Below are 12809 nucleotides of genomic sequence, written 5' to 3' on the forward strand. Positions count from 1 at the left end.
ATCAAAAGTTTGGCACATTAGAATACAGCTAGCTAGGACATAGTATGGTTTGTGTTTGTGCATTTCCAAATTGTGCCAACAACATGCCGCCCACTTTGCATAGCATTCATAGACTATTGATATGGACACGCTGAAGGTAATGTAATTATTACAAATGGTAACTGACTATTTTGACTAAAACAATCATATTTGATGAAACAATAATTCTAACTATAGTTATTCAACACAACTTTCACTGGGCGTTTAAATGTTTTATATGTCAAATAACATATGATGGCTTTACACTGCACCAGAAATAAAGTGTAGGTTCCCCTGAATCATAAAAGGTATAACACGTGATACAGACTCAAAGATTAACCTATAGCAGGGATCGGCAATAGGCGGCCCGCGGGCCGACATTGGCCCGCCAGCAATAATTTCTGGCCCGTCAGATTATTTTGAGAATATGATATTTATTTTACGCGCGGGAAATATTCACTCGGGACGCCAGGGTGTCTTTTATTGTGAAGCTGTATCTATCTACCGGTAGTCATCAAAAGCATGTCTGTCACTATAGCTAATTGAAATGCTAGAAATGGTCACGTGGACTGGGAGAACCAATGGAATAGTCCCACCGGGCCGCGTGTATATTTCCCTAACGCACTTTCACTTCTGCGTTCGAGATGGAGCGAGTAACAAAATGGGTTAACAAAAAAAAACATCTTTGGATAGCTTCTTTGCAACGGGGAAATATAACGCTTCTTTTAATAAACAGGAGCCATACTTAAAATACGGGTTTATCGCAACAGGTCGGTGATTCTTGCATGCCGAGCCGACGTCCTCTCTGCATAATATGTGGCGACAACAACGAGGAAATGATGACAACTGTGTTCAAGTTGGCAGATAAAGTAGCTGCATTCAACGCCAATCTGGAATTGGAGGGCGGCGAGTGGATATGTGACATGTTACACACGCCTCATTCGCCTTATAAGGAGATGGTGGGCGTGTCTGTATGCAAATGAATTTAGAGCAAACGCGCATTTCAGTTTAAGAATGAGTGGGATTCATCATGCAAATCTCCTGGGTAAGTACAGATTTCGACATTAAGAACGGCTTGATGAATGTGGCGGTGGTTTTTCTTATTGTTCTCTTAACACTTTGATTGCCAAAAACGTAGATCTACGTTTCTGTCGCCCGATCGTTGAGTGCCGGAAACGTAGATCTACGTTTCTGTCACAGTATTTCTTTTATTATCTATTGCCATTCATAATTCAGGGGGGCACCTTGTGCATACTGTTCCGAGTGTGTCTGAGCTGGCAGACGGTCTTATTGCACCCCGTTAGAAACGGGTTAGTTTATTTTCTCTACCGAGCTGCGGCATGAGGGCGGGTCCTAAACACTCCGTCAAAACACACGCTTGTAGGGATGGTTTGGACTACTGACCTTGCCCGCCCGTTGAAGTGCAATGCCCAACAACGTCGGGGACAGGATCGCTGTGGATAACTGGAATGGCGATGAGATTATTGGATTATTTTTTTTGCATTACTTCAGAGACCAGGTAAGGACACCATATATGAAAGCTTGCGTTGATCTGATATTTATTTCTACCGCGATTGAAGCTATTTGTGTTTTATGTGTATGACTGTGTGCCGTTGGGTTGCAGGAGGGGGGGGGGTGGGCGGTCTAAATCACATTGCATGCGTGCACGACAAAGGATAATAGTGATGATCTAGCGTTGATTTCAGGAAGATCCGATAATCAGGCGGAAAATGACAACGTGTTTATTGAATTACCAAAAAAACGCTGTTTTCGTGCATCTTCCCTGGAATTGCTCACAAGTGGCCGGACTAGGTTCATATTCAAAACAGTATAAAATGGAAATGTACGGATGAAAAAATAATCAGTTTTTTGCACGTTGACCAGAAGCAGCTCAATGAGACTCAACGGTGTTATTAGACCCATAGCTATACTATAAAATATAGGTTTAGCTCTACAAAGTACAACTACGTTTACATGGGGTTAATGGACGGCAAGGCGATGTTTTATGATGGGGTTCGGTAAAATAGACGTTACCTTTCAAATCAAATCAAATCCAATTTATTTATAAGGCCCAACAACACACGTTAATGTCCCCATGGGCCGTACAGGTCTTCTTTAAACAAGTCAAGAAGAAAAGAAGAATGCAAGCACTCCCAGACATACCCCACGCGAAGGTAAGGAAAAACTCACTAAAACCTAACAATAGGTAAAAATGCTCCACAGGCAGTGTGGAGGAGAGAAACCTTAGAAGGGCCATTCAAGGGGGGATCTCCCTTCTTAGATGTCGGTGATAGTAGTGTTGCAGACTAACAGTTGGTAAGCATTGAAGCAAGATTGAAGATGGAGCTGATAGCGAATCTATTTGAGGCACAGGGGGCGGCGCAGAGAGGGTCGCGTCCTCCCCGTCTTAATCACGGGACATTCAACACTCCGGTCATTGCTCAGGGACAGCCGGAGACAGGGAGATAGGGGGCGGCGCAGAGAGGGTCGCAGGTACTCCACTCTTGCTCCAAGTGTCTTGGATCAGAACAGGATCGGATCAGTTGTGCTTCGGAGTGTATACCACTATACTATACCACGGAGCAGAATAGGTTACCTCCGAGTCCTCTGCCGGTTTGACTATAGTATTTTTATGATTTACCAGAAATGCTGAGTCCAGTGTAGTCTGGTGAAAACGCACGTTATCATCCATAAGTGTGATCATTTTGTCTTCTTCATAATCTCCAATAGTTTGCGATCGTCATTGCTCTGGAGTGCTCTCAACACCGGCTGTGACTAATCTGGCCAGCAGTGCGTAAGCAAACCGCCACCCACAGTAAACTAGCCCAGTTCAAAAGGTAGGCGATACTGCCACCTATCGGAATTCAATCGTCATTTCAATTCATTTTATCGTAATTTTAATCAGAGGCCACAGGAAGACTCACAAAGGTCTGCGTGAGTGTTTAGAACAATAAATTAATAATAAAAAAAACGAAAAACAAAAGAAGATCTCTCGTGTTTGGCGCTCAAGCGTTGGCTTTCAGAAACGAGATATCTTGTTTTTGGCACTCAATGAGTTAACAATTGTGTGTATTGAGCCTTACTGTATTGTACCCATTCTGCAATCTGTTAATAAAATGTTCAATCAATCAATGGGTTTCTCTCCGGCCCAAGGGAGGTTTAGCGTAGCTTGTGTAGCCTTCCATAGGTCTGACATGACTAATCTAGCACTGTAGTCTTACCTTTGGACATCTCCATCCCCTCCAGCATCTCCATGACATCAGCTAACCGACACTTGGCAGTCTGCAGCTGGAGGCTCAGAGACTCGCTCTCCTCACACAGCTCAGATACCTGCAGGAGACAAGTTTACATGATATATTACACACAACACCTTTAACACCACATGGTAGATTCTGTCTGAAGTTTACATGATCTACTACACACAACATCTTTAACACCACATTTTTTTTTTTATTTTATTTAACCTTTATTTATCCAGGCAAGCACCACATGGTACCACCACATGGTAGATGTCCTAATGTGGTGAACATACTGAAGGATGTCTATGTTTTTCAAGGTGTATATAATGTAAAATATTGGTGGGTATATAATGTAAAATATTGGTGGATGACAGCATCTACTCATAGTCATCTCAGAGGAGGAGGCTAACGGAGAGAGAGTGTGTGCCAGGAGCTGACTAACCCCAGCAGATGAGGCTGTGCTGTTATCATCAACAGCTGATAGCCATAGCGTTTGTTTGGGGTAAGTTAATATCAACATCACCGCTGCCATAGTGATTTGGGTCAAAAGACAGCGTGTCACATAGCAACGAGAAGAGGGGCTGGGCCTGTCGTTGCTATGGCGAGAATATTATAATGAGAGTTTCCTTCCGGGGAAGTTAGATTCAGATTCGACTCACAGACGAGAAGAGCTTGATCAGAGACTTTGAAACGATCCCCCCCCTCCCCATGGAGGGGAGGACTGAAGTGCCACGACGACAGAAGGCTTTTTGGATACCAGCTAGGCCGCGACGAGGAGAAATCCATTAGAATACTGAATTTAGTTCCTTCCAAAGATTTTTCAAGGACAATACAGAACTGGTTTACATCTTGTACAAGGCTATGTTTATAAGAATAAAAATGAGGATCTAAGGAAAGAGATCAAGTTGCAGTGTCGTTTCTTATGACCATGGATGTACTAGGGCTGGGCGATATAACGATAACGATTAATATCGCGATATATTTTAATAATCGATATCGAATATCGAAATAAAAAAAAAAATCGAAAAAACGTTTTTTTTTTTTTTTTTTTACCTGCAACAGGGCAGTTTTAAAACCAGAGACAGTGGACAGACTTGTCTTTCTTGCCTGCAACTTAAAGTAATGGCTTTGCTTGTGCAAATGACAATACTGACCAAATTCAGATTTCTTTTTCTCTTGTCCATTTATTTGGTTTGCTTTCTAATTTAAAATACATTTTGAAACCGTCTGTACACAGTAGGCTATGTGTGCTAGCAGAACTAGACTCCAGTCACGAGTCACAGTGCACATGTGCGGTGGTTTGTCCACCAAAAAAGCGCCAAAAGATCGAAAATAAACTAGCAGAGCCAGAACTGTTCAACTCCTCTGGAGCCACAGCCAGCAGAGAAGCCGGTTTACTTTAGCTTTTAAACCAGCTGCAGCCTGAGAACTGGAGTGTGAGGGGATGTAACACTAAAGATGGCGGCAATGACAAAGAATTGCTGCAAAATAAACATACAGCTGTTGTTTAAAAAAAAAAAAAAAAAAAATTACTTTTTTTTATACTTATAACAATTCGATAATTATCGATATCGAGAAATAAAATAAAATTATCATATCGTTATCGCGATATGATTTTTTTCCATATCGCCCAGCCCTAGGATGTACTATCTAGGGATGCACGATATTGATTTTTTGACACCGATAACTTTATGCTCCTCAAGCCGATACCCGATATTTATTGTATTATAATATCTTTTTTAACTGTATATATAAATATTTTTTTTTATCAAACAATTTTTTTTTTTTAGTATTTATAAGCTCCGACGTCATCGGTACTGCTATCGGTACTCGAGAAATTATGGATTTTTTTTTTGAGGAATTTAAACGTCGCAAACTAATCTTGTTGGCCGTTGTCTATATCTCTCCTGCCTCTGTGTCTCTGCCTGCGCGGGGAGCGGGCTGCCTGCTCTCTCCTCTCTTCCCCTCCCACACACACACACACTCACTCACTCACACGGGTGCTACGCTGCCGAGTACAGACAGCTCTGCTCTCATAATGGCGGACAGAACGAAATGTTCAAAAGTCTGGGTCTATTTTACTAAAGTCGATGCTGACAACGCTCGTTGCCACAAGTGCAACAAGACATTTGCCAGTAATGTATAAGCGCTGGTACTTGTCAATGTGGCTGGCGGGGAGATAACGTTAGCTCCGAGTAGAGTAATGGCTGACAATCCGGAGGTAAATAAACGAACGAGAGCTTCTGATTGGTGGTAAGAAGAAGAGGTGGGTGCAAGCCGTGGGACATAATTGGCAGATCGACTGTCTGTCTCCGAATGTAACGTGACTACGTCACAGCCAAGAAAGGGAGCGCTGGATTTGTGAAAAACTCCCTGTTCCTAAACCACACGCTATCAGTTTTACCACAGTACTGGCAAAACGGGAGGAGTCTATAATAAAAACAAGCGCCCTTCATCCAAATCCACCCACACCGGATTTCTTTTAACCAAAAAATGTATTATATGTTATCGGAGCTATCAATAACGTTATCGAGTTTATCGGGATGACGTCATAATTGCTGATATCGGCCCGATAATTATCGTGCACCCCTAGTACTATCAGGGGTTGCAATAAAACACAACGCACAACAGAGTCACGAAGGAGCCATGATGAGATGAGATTGGCTGATTGCCAGAATCCAACAATACCCAGAATGCCTTGCGGTCCGACGAAGACCTAGCCCAGGGGTCAGCAACCTTTACTATCAAAAGAGCCACTTTTCCCCCCTCCCACAAAATAAAATGCTCCTTTGAAATAAAATGCTACTTTGAAATAAAACACAGAAAAGGAGAAAAAACACTGGCATCTGTAGACCTACTTTGAAATAAAACCCTGAACTATGCAGCTCTATTTGAGTCCTTCCCTTATTTGTGGAAAATCTATCAAATAAAAATAAAATTCTTCGTTGTTCGCAAATTTCGTACCACATATCAGGCATACAGGTAAGCCTGCATCGCTAGTCGTGAAAGCAAATTAATCTGTCCATGCTGAATTAAACCCTCTATTTTCCTCAGACTTTCCTTTTTTTGGATTTATCCATAGTTAGCTTACTGTGGGGTCGGAAACTCAAGATTAGCCACTTGCAGACGGCAGGGAGAGGCGCGGGTGTGACGTACTGTATATTTTAGTTGATGAAATATTTTTGTTGACTAAATATTTTAGTTGATGAAATATTTTTTCATTTCAGTGCCACAGTATGACATCGATCTCCAAAAGAAGAAAAAAAAGTTAAAAAATGTGGGCCAGGGAGCCGCAGCTGATTGGCTAAAGATCCGAATGCGGCTCAGCCGCAGGTTGCCGACCCCTGACCTAGCCACATCAGGAAGGTTTTAACTAGGGCTGTCAGTTTATCGCGTTAATTAGATTAATTAATTACACAGCAAATTATCGCGTTATGAAAATTAACTCAAATTTCTTTTAAAAAAATAAAAAATTTGTATACATAAATTTTTTTTATCGTATTCATTCCATAAGAACGTAGAATAAACATTTACAGACTTTTTTTCTTTTTTAATGGTTATTTGCATGTTATTGGTATCTGATTCTAGGGACATTTATGGATCTCAGGGAATGTATTCCCAGTGTCAGAAATACTGTGTCTGTTACTAGGCTTGAGTAAATTGTAATGAACCAAATGAGAATATCAATTAATTATTATTTTTTTTATTACTGTGAATAACACTATGCTAAAATTGACCAGACCTGAAAAATCTAAGCAAATGAATAAAGGGAAGATGATTAAACAGAAGTTTTTGTAGATACAGTACTGAACTCTGCCATCCGGACACATGCAATTTGAAATATGATTATAGAATATAAAATATCAGGCCTAAAATGGTTATGAGATTAATTAATTACAAATCCTTTAATTAATTAGATTTAAAAAAAATTATCGCCTGACAGCACTAGTTTTAACACACACGTACTACGGTCATAGACCCTCTGATTGTACTAGACAGACACAACTTTTTTTTTCATTTCATTGCTAGAGATTAATGATTTGTTTGTTTTTTTCATTTCATTGCTAGAGATTAATGATTTGTTTGTTTTTATTTTGTTTGTATTTACATGTTCGAAATAAAGATTTCAAATTAAATCAAACGTTAACTAATTGCCAACTTACAGGCCCATCTGAAAATATGAATATCTGAAAATAAAAGGTTATATTATATTACACAGAGTTGTCTTACTATACATTTCATGTGGGTCTCAAACGGTTATAACTTATGCAAACAAACAAAAAACATACCTCTTGCTTGTTTTTAACTCCAATCCTTGAACGCCAACCACGTATATATACGTTATTTGATCGTTATTTATTTTATTCGCTATTTCCAATCGTTATCCATCCAGGGAGCCTGTGTAACCATAGGGAATGAGTCTGAGATCGCAAAAGTCCAATACTGCCGCCTGGTGGTATGCGGCCGATGTTGCACTCCCTTTGAGACTGTGTATGTGGCTGTGTGTCGATGAAATTCATCCGGTGGACTTTTCTAGTAGCCTGGACCGAGAGCTTTATCAGATCGCATAGAATAGTTTTCGGGACCCCCGATTCATTATGCTGTGGTGGGTTATGTCATGGCCCAAATGGACATAGGATCTACCAGATGGCATTCAAATTATTGGAATATTCTTTTTGGAATCTCACCGGCCACAGGTAAGAGCAATTTAACGTCAATTTCAGCTTGATTGTGCCTTGTTTTCATAGCCATCGCCCTTGATCAGTGTATGCTGTTGTACTAACGAATGCCGTTATTGACAATCAATTAATCAGAAACAACCCCCCCCTTTCATGCATTCATGATGTAACATAATATACCGATCATATGCATTTTTTATCGTAGCATGTATAGGGACGAAATGCCAATGGATTAAGTATAATATGTGTCACAGCCTATTACTAGCCTCCCAGGAATTACCCTAAACCGCTCTAAAACCATACTTATATTCACCACGGTATAAAATGGGAATGTATGGATGGAAAAATTATTTCTTTTTCACATCTTGAACGATAGATACTAGATGCCAAATGGGCCATAGTATTGCATCCATAGCTAGGCCGGTCACGATAACAATTGTCCCAGAAATTATTGCGATAAGCGATATTATTGCGGTTTTGAGACTTTTTTTTTTGAGAAATGTATTTCCCAAAAGTTCTCAAAAAAATGAAAAATGTTCACTAATATAATGCTAATAGCATAATAATGCAAGGAAACCGTTTCAAAGTGCAATCAACTTTTATATAACATTGGAAGACCTTTTACATATGCTAAATAAATAAAACAACCGAAAACAGTAAAATGGACTCTCAGCCTCTGTTAAAAAAAATGCACTGTAATAAAAATCAAAAACAATATATAAAGGGCGCCCCAGTGGCGAACCACATAGCGCGCTCAGCCGCGACACGGCCGACCCGGGTTCGATTCCCGAACCCGTCGTTATTTGTCGAATGTCTTCCCCCCACTCTGTCTCCCGTGTCACCTCTGTCTCTCTCTACTGGACTGCCCAGTAGAATAAAGCGATAAACGCAAAAAAAAAAATCTTAAAAAAAAAAATATATATATATATATATAAAATGGACTCTGTCTCTGTTGGCAAAAATTGCACCTACTCTGTTTGGTCCACTTTAAGTGGACCATGGTCCCTTTAAGTGGACCATGGTCCCTAGATCGATAGTCTGTTTGGTTTGTACAGGTGTGAACGCAAACCGAACTATAATGAGGACCAAACAACCGAACCATGGTCCTCTTGAAAAGTTGGGACTCGGTTCGTTTCAATCGAACTATAGTACCTAATCCAGGAAGCAAAGTAGCCTACTCCTCTCTAGACTGGCGCCGCACGCCGACAGTCTCTCTCTTCCTCCCTCTCTCTCCTCTCTAGACGCAGTCTCACTCTTCCTCTCTCTATAGACTCGCGCCGCGTGCACCCCCCAACTTTCTCCTGCGTGAGGAGGACATTCGAGGACATTCTCTCAGATAAAAAAAAAAAGCTTACATACTTTTTGGGTAATTTCATAATAGCAGCGTGGACCAGCTCTGTAACAACAACGCATCTCGAGCTGCTTCTATGCAGCTGTCTAGTAGTTGACAGCTTACGCAGGAAGGAAAGGTCTCTCTCTCTCTCTCTCTCTCTCTCTCTCTCTCTCTGCCTGCCTCTCTCTCTCTCTCTTCCTCTCTCTGTCTCTCTAGACTGGCGCCGAGCGCGGACAGTCTCTCTCGTCCTCTCGTCCTCTCGCTCTCTCTCTCTCTCTATATCTCTACTCTCTAGTCGACTTGCGCCACGCTCGTAATGACAGTATCTCTCTGCTTTATCACAAGAGACGCTGTCGGCAACTGTTATGTTTGTGAGTGCTAGTCCAATAGATGAACGACTTGGCGACAGCATGTCCTTTGTTTACAAATTAGATCCGCACCAAACAGGGTAGTGTGAACGCAGACCAAATCAAACAATGTAACATTTTCACATTTGGTCCACCAGAAAGTCCGGACTATCCCTGGACTTTCAGATGTGAACACACCCTCAGCCTCTTAACACTTTAAGGACCAGCAATGTATATATACGTGTTTCGGTGCCATGCGTTGTGGACCAGAGGCACGTATATAGCCGTGGCAAGTTGTTATCGTTTTATTCCATATTAATAACCGGATCAAGATCCCCGATCGACTCTGCAGATCTACCCGCCTCTGTGGAATCGGCAACATGCAATACCGGCCAGATCCTCTTAGGGGCGCCATCGCTCCACTGCAGTATCATTGTGGGCGAATGGAATATTTTTTTTTTACCCTCCAACGGAGTATCATATTACTCTGATCACAAACCAACAGCATGCACCGTGTATCACGTTTCGAAGCGGAGATTTCACCATGGAATAAGGGGATTTATCTAGGGCTGACCTTCGAAGCTTTTTTTGGCAATCGAAGCTTCGGGGCCGAGCTTCGATTTTCATTTGAATTTAATTTTTTTTTTATCTTATGTTGTGGGACTTGTACAGCACTTTCATAAACTTTGTTGTTTTTAAATGTGCTCTATAAATAAAGTGGGTTGGATTAATTAATTAAGTAGCCCCTTTCGTGACTGAGCCAACAAGGTTTCACTCGGCTGTGTGATTTAATTCAAGGTGGATCGCTGTTGTCGTTTGAACAACTTCAGATTTCATGGGAACTACCAATCCCCCAAATCAAGAATGTTTAAGATGAATGAAGTAAGATTTTGATTATTTGAAATATGGCCTGTGTAGACTAAACTATGCACAGAATTATGTCAGTCTACAAGGTCCGGATTCTACATGGTCCGGCAATGTAGACCTTGTAGACTCCACTACAGACCAATTATCAGTGAATGTTCATGCATTTTTAAGAAGGGCAACTTCCACAAAAAAACAAAGAACTCACCAAAATATCTCAGTAGCACCTTATCTAAATTTTATTTCCCATTTTGTTTATTCATCCCAGTATCTTTCTTTCTTATGTGTGGAATTCTACAAGGCATGTAGGTGTATATGTATTTGAGGATGATATCCTTCAAACAGGCAATAGTGATGATATAATTTGGGCAGTGCTGAGCTGGGTTACTTTCCTCCAGTGTATTTGTCCCCCGGCCCCACCCAATGGCCCCATGCGCGCGCACACACACACACACACACACACACACACACATTTACATTTAGCTGACGCTTTTATCCAAAGCGACTTACAAGTTCTGTACGACAAGACAGCAAGAAGGGTACAACTCTATCAGCTGAGTAACAATGTTTATCAAAGTGTTGCGTGTTACAGTGTAGGTTAGTTTATTAGGAAAAGTGCATGACAGTAAGGTTAGTCACGGTTAGATTTTTTTTAGATTTATATATATATATATATATTTTTTTAAACTTCGATTTTTTTTTAATGTTCGAAGCTTGTGCCATCGAACGAAGCTTCGAAGTATTTAAGACAGCCCTAGATTTATCATCAACCAATGAACATATCGATCTACCAGATGCCGATCGATAACGGGGAAATGCTGCCGGGTATCACACGGGCTGACGGTAAGACATTTATCATCTAATTTATAGCCGGATCGGAGCTTGCTGTGCAACGCAAGCAATCGATCCGTGAATGTGGCTACTTACACGGACACTGTATTGGTAATCAATAATACTAATCGACGTCCACCGCCGCCCCCCTTTCATCCATAGATGCTCTGGGATAGTCCGGATCATAAGCAGTTTGTGTTATTTCATTAGCATATATACAACGGAAATGCCGTTGAATATAACGTTAGTAGCCTTTAGCTCTATAACTAGCTTTCCAGAAAATAGATGATACGAAATCTGCGATAAAGCTTATATTCACGGTGCTATAAAATGACAACCTACCGATGGATTTTTTTTTTCTTTAAGCCATTCTGAAGGGACGGTTTATGCACTCAATTGACAATGAGAATGGACAGATAGCAACACTATAAAGTATAGATATAGCTGTTAGAAAACCCACATGTATGTTTACATTCCCCGGTCCTCTAGCCACTAATTAGACTAAGCCCATCGGTCGTCAAAGTGTTAACACTTTGAGTGCCAGCCACGACAATTGTCGTTTTATCAGCCCCCCCATTGAGTGCCGACGACGACAAATGTCGTTTTATTTTTTTATTAGCGATCTGAATTCATATTTCATCAACCGAGTCTCCCGTTGGTACAGCAGCCCCTCCAGGAGCTCAGATGGGAAAAAAGCGCCCCCTATCGTCTATCCCTGTGTAACTGTGATCTGTAGAGGTGGAGCCAACTGGCTCCATTGTGCTGGCGAGCCGTCTGATCAAGAGGGATCTGATCGCGAGACGGAAAGCAGCCTGGAATATATATTTACAGCAGCCAATAATCAATCAATAAACGCGATCGATATTTGGAATGGCGATCAGGAATTGGAATAATCTTTTTGGAGAACATCTGATCTAAGGTAAGGAGTCTATGTTACCAGTCTTGGGGTAATCGGAGCTGTATTCACTGAGATAACAGCGTGTCCCAATGTGTGTATGTGTGTGTGTGTGTGATCTTGAGGAAACGAGAGAATAGATTTTTCAGCCCGCGTCTATAGTAGGGATGTCCCGATCAATTTTTTTTGCTCCCGATCCGATCCCGATCATGTGATTGTGAGTATCTACCGATAACGATCTCTCCCGATCCGATAAAAAAAAATATATATATATATATTTTTTTTTTATCCCAATTTCTCACATTACATTCACCCTGAATGTTGACGTTATCCAGGTGAAAAGTTAACTTCATTCAAGCGAGGCATTGCAATCCTTGACATAAATCATTTGATGTATAATTAAATCAAAGGAAATGCGTTTGGGTCCGAGAGTGTGGCTGGTCTGCCGTTCTGCAGCTGGATACTATTGGTTTGTTTTGGCAAAATTCTTCTGCTCTGTGTGACAATAAATAAATGAATGATGATATGCAATTTAAAACCAAAACGAAGGCCTCAGTATGAGTTTAAGACGTGAACATGGTCATGTTTGTTGAATAAAAAAAT

General features: G+C 41.0%; 1 protein-coding gene across 1 annotated transcript in view; it reads right to left on the reverse strand.

Annotated features, from left to right (window-relative positions):
* cenpf (centromere protein F) overlaps positions 1–12809 on the reverse strand; it is a 162133-nt gene that overhangs the window by 55368 nt on the left and 93956 nt on the right. Inside the window, exon 25 of the mRNA XM_084337734.1 lies at positions 3240–3348. Within this exon, the coding sequence (XP_084193860.1) occupies positions 3240–3348 (109 nt within the window). The remainder of the gene's footprint in view (positions 1–3239; positions 3349–12809) is intronic.

The sequence above is a fragment of the Notolepis coatsorum genome (assembly GCF_963971535.1).
Source record: "Notolepis coatsorum genome assembly, chromosome: 20".
In the NCBI taxonomy this organism is placed as follows: Eukaryota; Metazoa; Chordata; class Actinopteri; order Aulopiformes; family Paralepididae; genus Notolepis; species Notolepis coatsorum.